This window comes from Phragmites australis, chromosome 10 (assembly GCF_958298935.1).
Source record: "Phragmites australis chromosome 10, lpPhrAust1.1, whole genome shotgun sequence".
Lineage (NCBI taxonomy): Eukaryota > Viridiplantae > Streptophyta > Magnoliopsida > Poales > Poaceae > Phragmites > Phragmites australis.
Genome location: NC_084930.1, coordinates 32,435,707 through 32,445,012, shown reverse-complemented (window position 1 = coordinate 32,445,012; position 9,306 = coordinate 32,435,707). Strand labels below are relative to the sequence as shown.

Genomic DNA, 9,306 nt, shown 5'->3' with positions numbered 1-9,306 from the left:
CACGACGACATCTCTCGGCGTTGCCGGCGAAGGAAACCTGGCATGAAAGAGCTGGTCACTTTACGACTCGCGATTCCAGCGCCAGGTTTCGTACGTGCCTCAGTGAGGTTTTCGGGGAGGATCACATCTAAACTTCCTTTGGCCAATAAAAAGGCCACTACCACCGGTATCAGTATCCCAAAATATCGTAAAATAACATCTTCACGGTGATACGATGAAATTAGTTGCAGTTTTTGGATATACTATATTTGTTGTTTACATGCTTGCACACATTTACTTATTTGCACCCAAGATTTTTCACCTAAAACATGCCACCACTTGAATTCAAATGCACGCAATATATCTTTGATCAGGTTATATTATCCGTGCAATTCCAAAACTTGCTTTGACTCTATATAGTTGATTCGTGCTCAGTATCCAGCCGGTCCATAGAACTGTGAATTCGAATGAAGGATTCAGAGGTTCAGTCATTCAGAGCACCGAACACACGCAAGTGCACCGAACTCAGGCACAAATCTGTCTGTCCAAGAGGGCGCTATGTTAAGAGCGCGTGGCTCATTCTATGCCCATGCGAGTTGAAACGCTGAGCTTGACTCCGTGCCTATTTGAGGTTTTTCCTAATAGTTATGTACACGATTAACAAGTATGAGTCGGTAAAGTATGTTTAGAGCGTGCATACGTGTGTACTTTATGCGTATATGTGATATGACTGGGCTATATACATTCTAGTATGAAAAAAAAATCTGTCTGCCTAACAAAGGACGAGCTGGCCGGCCTCTCCGAAGTCTGAGAACACGTGCCATGGTAGCTCTAGCATCGTGCCCTCAGAGCCTCGGACCCGTCGTCCCAGCGATCGCGCCTCCGTGGCCACGTTCAATGCGTTGCACTGAATGTTGGGAGACGTTCAATGCGTTGCACTGAATGTTGGGAGCAAAGCTCCAAAACACCAATAATTCCAAATACCCACATATTCATATCAGATACCATATCTGATATAAATATATGTCAGATACTTAGTGAATATGTATCTATTGAATATTAGAATAAAAATAAAATATTAAAAACTTGGATACTCCTAAGTTATTTGTATGATATATTTATGATGTGATTTAACTTAGTCTAGCCTAGTCGCATAACCTAAGTAACGTTGCATCTCCAAATCATATCTCCACATCTCCTTCTCATCCGTCGCCACCACGCCCACAGTATCGATGGCAACACCCTACACCCCCTACCGGCAATGAGTTACTCTCCTCTCCGACTCCCTATTTTTCTCCTTCTTTATTCCACTCCCTATTCTTATGATTTTTTGACCATCAATGACCGTGTGCGGATAGTGTCGGCAATATGTAGCACTTAGGGGCTGTGGCTCAAAGATGATGTTTGGGGATGCCATTGTCGTCGAAGTAGCCTCCCTTGCTAGCTTGCCCAACCCCAATAGCATGAGGATGATGGTGAAGCTCATGCCGCTGTCACGCATCGATTTATTAGATATTAGCTACTAAGCACTTATATCCGAATATAAGATGGAAACTTAGAGTTAGATATGAGAGTAACAAATCGTTGTTTTTTTAATAGTAAAATATATCCGCGTATTAAGTTTACTACAAAAATAACATATCCCGGTGCTGCCTAGAGCAAAGAGAGCCGTGAAAATAAGGTGTCTCGCAAGTGTCGACCCGTCCGTGTAACCACTCCTCACGGTTGCATGTCTAGTCATAACTTACAAGAGAAAATCAACTTTATAAGGGAACGTAGACATACAGATTATCTCGTCTGTTTATCTCTCGTACTTAATACCCATCTATCATTAATTTTCTTCAACACTATATTTTTTTACATATCTTTTCATTACAACTCTCAGTACAAATAAATTCTATTAATATCCACGACTGTGCAAAGACCGTGGATTCCCCTTCCGGGCCAACAGGCTACATGCGCGGCGCGGGTGATTCTAGGCTCTATGCTCCGGCACAAAATTTTGTGCGTGGGAGTACTGCTGTTGGTGTACTCTGCTAGATCGACTGGTGCGTGAATGGGCTCGGCGCACAAGGCAGCGAGAAAGCATAAGGTGCCATACCGGCATGTCGGCATGTCCCCCGGGCCGGGCGGATCTCCCGGCCGGCTTCCTCGTGGTCGCGTACGTACTCAGCCCCCGGCATTGCTGTCGGTGACGTGACACGGCATGGTCGACGACTATGCTGTCTGAGGGATCTCGTGCTACACTGACACGGTGTAGTGTCAGTCGCGTGTATGACGAGCTGGTGCATGCGCACGGGAAGATGCACTCTGGCTCGAAGATCGCTGGCCAGTGCAGCAGATCGAGCGGTACGTCGCTGTGGTTTAGGTGGAAGCTTGTCGAATTCCAGCGCGAGGTTACGGCTTGGTACTCGGGGGTGGGTGGGTGCGACTCCAACCACTGCAATGTCGGGCAGCGATGAGGTAATAGGTGTATTCTTCTATAAAATAAATAAGTTATAATAGATCTAAATGATTTTTTACTGTATATCTTATAACAATTGATCTTCTATCTTCTTTTCTTCCTTTTCCACTTCTTTACTTCTTTGTTCATCAAATTAACTAGCGATTAATTAAAAAACCTGAATCAATATACACACTAATTTGAAAGCTGTCTTAATTTGGACATGAGTACATAACAGTTGCTGGATGAGAGTTTTTTCCTCGACAGTTTCACACAAAACTGGCTAGCTCGGTCGGCGCCACGGGCCTCCGGCGGCAAAATCCAACCTGACTCTGCCGGCGCACGCAGGCAAGTAGCGCGGGACACGAAATTTCTGTTGGGAGACCGTGAGAGTCCGTGAGGCACCACACGATATCAAACGATAGCGGCAGGGAGAGTGCGCGTGGCCGCGGCGCCGGCGCCGGCGCCTGCTCCTCGTCCGGCTGCATTCCGCGGCCGAAAACATATCAGTAGTGTTGCGGACTGATCTTCTTCTCATACCCGCCAATGGCGGTTGCGTGTTGGTATTTGTCAGGAGAGGGTGTCTGCCAGCGTCACCCTTTTAATCTGTATGTAAATAACAATGATCAATGAATCGATAAACAAATTCTATTCTCTCGATCTCAGTTCTCTACTGTCTCGATTACTTTCAACAGGTAGCACCGTAATAGGCCATTTTACCTGCAGCCAGCCGTTCCGCGTTCGCACTGCGTGTTCCGGCGGCGCGCGCTGTGTTCCGTGGTGCTGGCGCGAGCGCGATAGAATCCGTCGGGCTGAATACAGAAGCAAAAATGAAGGCAGTTTTTTCACCCCAAGACGAGACACGTACAGCGAACGGTAGGGTGAGAAGAGCCCATTCCGCCGCGTCGCAAGATATAGGTCTAGATTTGCAATTTTTCGATACATATGTTTGCAATTTTTGATTTCAAAAATATGAAAAAATTCCCGCGGCCCTTGACATGGCGCGTGACGCGGCGGCGGAATGGGCTTTCGGCTTCGTGTCTTGCTGAGCCGTTTTGTTTCTTTGAGACCCGCGTCTTGCTGACTCTGCCGGCTTTCCGGTTTCGCACGGCCCAAACATAATCTCATCAGCTCTCAGCCTTCGTTCTGCCGCAACGGGCTGCCGGTTGGGGCTATTTGCGGTTCAGGCTTTTCCCTTGTCACATTCCCAAAAGCCTACTAAGACGGAAGTTTTTACAAACGCACAAGGACAAGATGCTGCGACCATATTAAGCTTTGCGCCATCCATTTGCCTGAAGATCAATCAGCACCCCTAAAAAAAATTCAATCAGCACATTTTGGAAGGAAAAAAATCGATGTCTTAGACTAGATGCTGCTGTAAATGGTACCTTATCTCCGCTCCAAAAATGGCAGCGAATCGATGAAAAGAAACCAACCAAAGATCCGCAACTAATGCTGCGGTACCCGCCGCCCCACAGCGTTTTTTTGCGCCGCGCCGTTGTCATCTTTGTTCCTCACGAACTTTTCTGAATCCTTGTGCAAATTGAACTTTTCTGAATCCTTGTGCAAATTGAACTTTTCACCTGCAAAACCTGGTGGCTTTCGGTGAAATTCTCATGGACCAAGCAAGCCCCGTCGTAGCCGTTACTCGTGCGTCCTCGGGTCGTAACAAATAGGTATCATTTTAAATATCGATACGGTTATAAAAAACTCATATTTAACTATTATTTTTTATAATATGTTCATATAATATATTAGGTATAGTTAGATATATATAGAATTTAAAATTGTATTAGCGGTACATGATGTATTTAGAGTAGAATTCCTATAATCAGATATCTTTATAAATACAAAGAGGACCGTAGTTGTAATCAAGAAGACGTAGCGATAAGTTCGCTTGGGTCGACGGTTCTGCTAGAACCTTAAAAACGATTGGTGTTGCTATATGCAGAGGAGCGTCCATAATCATTTTCTAGGATATAAGCTTCGGTCGAACCTCGTTCACAAATATCATATATCTGTTCGTTATTTCCTAGTATGTAGGTTTCAGCTGAATTTTGTTTATAAACATCATGTCTCTGATGTCTACGTATTCATACGTATCGTCTTGATAGATCAATTTGTTGTTTTTACTGATAGCTAACTAATTTTTTAACAGAATATAACATATTATATTATTATAAAATTACTTTTTAAGATAAACCTAACATTATCATTTTCAGACATACAAACTCGATAGATAAAAAGTAACATCTAGATAAAATTTAAAAATATTATCAGCACGTAACTAAAACGAGAGAGTTTATTCGCAACGACGCGGTTTGAACCGCACGGCAGGCGGCGTGGGCTGCCAAACCCAAACAGTGTGTGGGAATCGCGAAAAGGCGACGAACAGGTCACCGAAAGCGCAGCTGCGAGGCTGTTCTCCGCTGTTACGCCTCTCCTCGCCTAGTCCCCCACCGGCGCCCACCTCCCTACCACTCCTCCCGCACGACAGCTACTCCCCCGTTCACGCATCCGCGCCGCCGCCGCCAAGTTCCAGTCCCGATGCACCCGAAGCTCTCGCGGGCCGCCCGCAAACTCCTCTGCTGCGGCGGGGCCGCCTCCGGGGAGGACTTGTAAGTGACACGCTTCTCGGCCCTGGCTGCGCTGCCCTTCCTTGCCTTTTGCTTTCCTTCTTGGGTTTGGCTGGATCGGTGCTGGTGTGGGTGCGCGGAATTCCGACGCGGTTGCTGTAGACGTTTTGGCTTCGTTCGGAGAAACTCCTGGGACGGGAATTCCGCGCGCCTGCTTGCTCGGTTCTTGGTGGTTTTGATTGGACGACGCGGATGCTGCCTAGAAGAGTAGAACTTGCTGCTCTAGTAGTTTGTTTCTTGTTTGGGTTAAGTAAGTAATCTTGCTAAATACTGAAGGGTGGTGCAAAAGGTGTCTGCTTGGCGCTAAATTTGGTTGGATGGAGGCATCCTTGTTTGGTTTGAGAAGCGGCGAGGTGAAATTAGTTGGGATTTTGGTGCTCCGAATTACTTTTTTTGTTAAGTGTCAACCGACAAATTTTGTTGGGGAAAGTTTAAATTTTTGTCAACCTTTTTCTGATCTTCCTTTTTCTATTTGCCCTGTTAACTTTTTCTCAATTTTTGATTGATTGCGAAATGATGTGAAATATTGGCATCTTGGTTTGGTTTGACGCGCCATTCTAACACGCATTATCCAAATTTCTGTGCTCGGATTAGGAGAATTTGTTCTAGGGGCACCAGGGACTAAATACCAATGGTTTGTCAGGTCTCATGAAGGGAATGGATCATTGAGGTGGGTATTCTCATTGAGGGAGCTTCGGTCAGCTACAAATAGCTTCAATTACGACAACAAGATTGGAGAGGGGCCTCTTGGGAGTGTGTATTGGGGACAAGTCTGGGATGGCTCTCAGGTTTCTGCTCTGTACACCTTGATTCTTGTTGAGAATTAAAATTTTAACTTTATTGCTATTAAGTTTCTTACTTGCTAGTTGGCCCAGGCATCATTATTTTGCACGAGTTGGGGAAATTTTTTGATACCTGTCTCACTAAATAACCAAACAACTACTATAAGTTATATTTTTTCGTTTTGTTTTGGAGCATTGATTTTTTATTGTGTTATCATTAGGTAGGTAGGATATGTTGTCATAACTCATAGGGAAGTCAACAAAAGCATGTAGATGAACTGGCTACAGGTTTGCAAATCTCTATTCTTGTTAACAAAATGTCCACATTTGCCTTGTCATGGCTGCAACTATTTGACATGTCTTTTTTTAACTATGATTTAGGCCTCACGTTGCTGTGGAATATTGTCCTTCTTAATAAAGTTTCTGAATTTTTGCGTCAAGCATTGTGAAAAGAAATCATGTATATTGTTTGGTTGATAAATGAAATCCATCTCTTAAGTATGGTATGCTCTATGCGTAGATTTTTCTATTGTGTATTCTTGCAGTTTCTAGATTTGTCCATTATGCATTTTGACCTTCCTGTGTGTACTTGCGTCCATTGGATGCAAATTGGGGGTGCTGGGAGAAATTGTGGTGACGTGCCATCCCCATACATCATTGTTTGTACCGAGCTTTAATATAGAGAATTAAAATGAATTCAGTGCATGTGGGGTCTTAGTTCCATCCTTGTATTATTGGTTCCACTTCACAACTAAAGCTTCTTCATTGATTGAATCTGCTTATCTTTTTGGATGCAGATTGCTGTTAAGAGGTTGAAGAATGCAAAAAATGGCACAGAAATGGAATTTGCTTCAGAAGTTGAGATTTTGGGAAGAATAAGACATAAAAACCTCCTTAGTGTACGTGGATATTGTGCGGATGGACCTGAACGTATTCTGGTGTATGATTATATGGCAAACTCAAGTCTCTATGCACATCTTCATGGAACACATTGTGCGGAGTGCCTCCTTGACTGGCGAAGGAGGGCATCTATTGCCATTGGCGCTGCTCGGGCTCTATTGTTAGTAAATGCCCTCTTTATCTTTGCTCATAACAGAACAGCGTTGATAATTCATTCTTTGTTGCTTTTGATAAATACTGTAACAGACATAACTCACAAGTGCTTTCCCACAGATACCTTCACCACCATGCGACACCTCAGATAATCCATGGGAGCATCAAGGCCACCAATGTTCTACTGGATTCAGACTTTGAGGCACATGTTGGTGACTTTGGTCTGATAAGGCTTATTCCTGATGGGATGGACCATGAAAAGATAACCAGTGAAAACCAACGAGGCTATCTTGCTCCTGAGTACATTATGTTTGGCAAACCAACGGCAGGTTGTGATGTATACAGCTTTGGAATAATTCTATTGGAGCTTGCTAGTGGCAAAAGGCCAATAGAAAAGTCGGGCTCTGTTAAGACATATGGAATTCGAAACTGGGTGCTCCCGTTGGCAAAGGAGGGTAGATATGATGAAATCGCGGACTCAAAACTCAGTGATAAGTATTCAGAATCTGAACTGAAAAGAATGGTGTTAATTGGGCTAGCATGCACACATTCAGAACCTGAAAAAAGACCGACAATGCTAGAAGTTGTGCCCTTGCTGAAAGGCGAATTGAAAGAGATGCTTCTGAAGCTTGAAAAAGATGAGTTGTTCAGACCAGACTTGACCGTGAGTTCCCACGGAACATCAACTCCAGAAGGGCGCACAGACTCTGTGCGTAAGAAAGATCAAGAATTGGTTGGGGCGTGACGGCACCGTAGGCAATGGTATAATGCATATTTGCGGCACTGCTGCTTGATTTGTGTGGTTTGACATAAATGAAAATGTACAGGCATTGTTATTTGTGGGTTGGCTTCTTTTTTTCTTTTTCTTTTGAGAGGGTAAGAAAGAGTGAGATGAAGGTAGCTGTTCTGTGAAGTGCTTTTTGTGTGCACTGCATAGAAGATACATATGTTTCCCAGATGTTTGCGTATGTTTGATCATGGTTTCCTTATATATTTTAATTCTTTCAGAATACCACTCCTTTTATTTGCGTACATACCAATGGGCATATCTGGATAATTTAATTGTTTTGGCACCTATCCCAGAGACTGAAAATTTCAGCCTGTCCTTCCTGCGGTCCCAACTTCTCTAATCTATGTAACTGGAGTGTAGCAAACTGCTAGTGTGCTATGGAAGGAAGAGGAACTTATTTCTGTCACACCATGTTGGTAAAGCAAAGCGTCCATTTGGTCTCAACTTACCCTTTGCCAAACCTTCTTGTGGTGAAGTGTGGCGAACAAATAGCACGAAGTTTTTGAATTGCGATGTGCCCACCCATGTTTGGGGACAAGAAGGGGGGAGAAGGTGGCCATTTGAGGGGCACAAGGGCAAGACCCGGATCAATGGAACCAATCAAGGCAATGCCGAATTCCAGCAGCCTTTCCTGCAGCGTCCGATTCTGACTCGAATCTGCGTGACACTGGCTAGGGGATATAAATTTCCATGGCGTTTTTGTCACCGCTAAGAAATGGCTTCTCTTATTTGCCACTGATGCACAGTTATTGATTCAAATGATCTCATATTTCATCGACATGAGTAATAATCGACCTTTTTAGTGGTAAATTGTCACTTTATTCCCCTAACACCGCCGTCTCCATCCCGACTCTCTTGATGGCGGCGACCAGACGATCCCCGCCTTGGCCAGACGTGCAGCCAGAACTTCTGGGCCTTGTCCTCAGGCGGCTCCTAGCTGACCGTGTTCGACTACGAGCAGTCTGCCGTCATGGCGTCGCAATGCTCGGCTGGAGCCCCTGCCCCCTCCGCTCCCGTGGCTCACCCTCCTCGATGGGACCTTGCTTAGCATTCCATGCGGTGAAATTCACCGCATGCCTGCACCAGATGATGCTTGTTGCTGTCATGGCTCCGTGGGCAACTGGCTCTTCCTCGAGCACATTATTTGTGGTGGGTGCTCACTGATGAACCCTCTCTCCAAGGATGTTGTGCAGCTTCCTGAGGTAGACACCATTCGGCATCATGAGACGATGGATGCCTACCCCGGAAGTCCAATCTTCTTCAAGCTGGTGTTGCTCTCGTCCCTGGACCTATCGGATTTGTATCCCTGACTTCACATCGTTTGAAGTCAGAAGTATTGTAGTGTGACTTCAAACACACGTGGGACGCTGGATTTGGAACGGACACACAAGGTTCAATGATACAACAACGCTATAAACAGTGAGAGGTAATGGTATTTTGATGAACAGTAAATATGTACAATATTTAAAGTCGAAGATACTGGTTTATAGTAACAATAGATACATTTTACTGTTACTCTCTGACTTTACAGTGTGAAGTTAGAGGATCCAAATCCGGACCTATCACCAGACTCCCATTTTGCTGTACTGATCACGGACGGCAAATTTGATAGTATAATTTCCA

At 44.6% G+C, this 9,306-nt stretch overlaps 1 protein-coding gene across 2 annotated transcripts; it reads left to right on the top strand.

Annotated features, from left to right (window-relative positions):
• Nucleotides 1–4,766: 4,766 nt before the first annotated feature.
• LOC133930798 (PTI1-like tyrosine-protein kinase At3g15890) lies at nt 4,767–7,917 on the top strand. Of its 2 annotated transcripts, XM_062377537.1 has the most exons (4): nt 4,767–5,040; nt 5,702–5,846; nt 6,638–6,900; nt 7,014–7,917. In XM_062377537.1, the coding sequence occupies exons 1-4, from the start codon at nt 4,970–4,972 to the stop codon at nt 7,636–7,638; spliced, it is 1,104 nt and encodes a 367-aa protein (XP_062233521.1). In that variant the 5' UTR covers nt 4,767–4,969; the 3' UTR covers nt 7,639–7,917. The 2 variants fall into 2 exon arrangements, with proteins under 2 accessions (XP_062233521.1, XP_062233522.1); XM_062377538.1 differs by lacking the exons at nt 4,767–5,040; nt 5,702–5,846 and adding an exon at nt 5,853–6,128.
• Nucleotides 7,918–9,306: the final 1,389 nt, after the last annotated feature.

Bases quoted from the DNA above. Each gene is read 5' to 3' on its own strand.
- LOC133930798 (XM_062377537.1), top strand. From the start codon at position 4,970: ATGCACCCGAAGCTCTCGCGGGCCGCCCGCAAACTCCTCTGCTGCGGC. The intron at 5,041-5,701 runs GTAAGTGACACG...ATGGTTTGTCAG, and splicing joins GCCGCCTCCGGGGAGGACTT to GTCTCATGAAGGGAATGGAT. The intron at 5,847-6,637 runs GTTTCTGCTCTG...TTTTGGATGCAG, and splicing joins AAGTCTGGGATGGCTCTCAG to ATTGCTGTTAAGAGGTTGAA.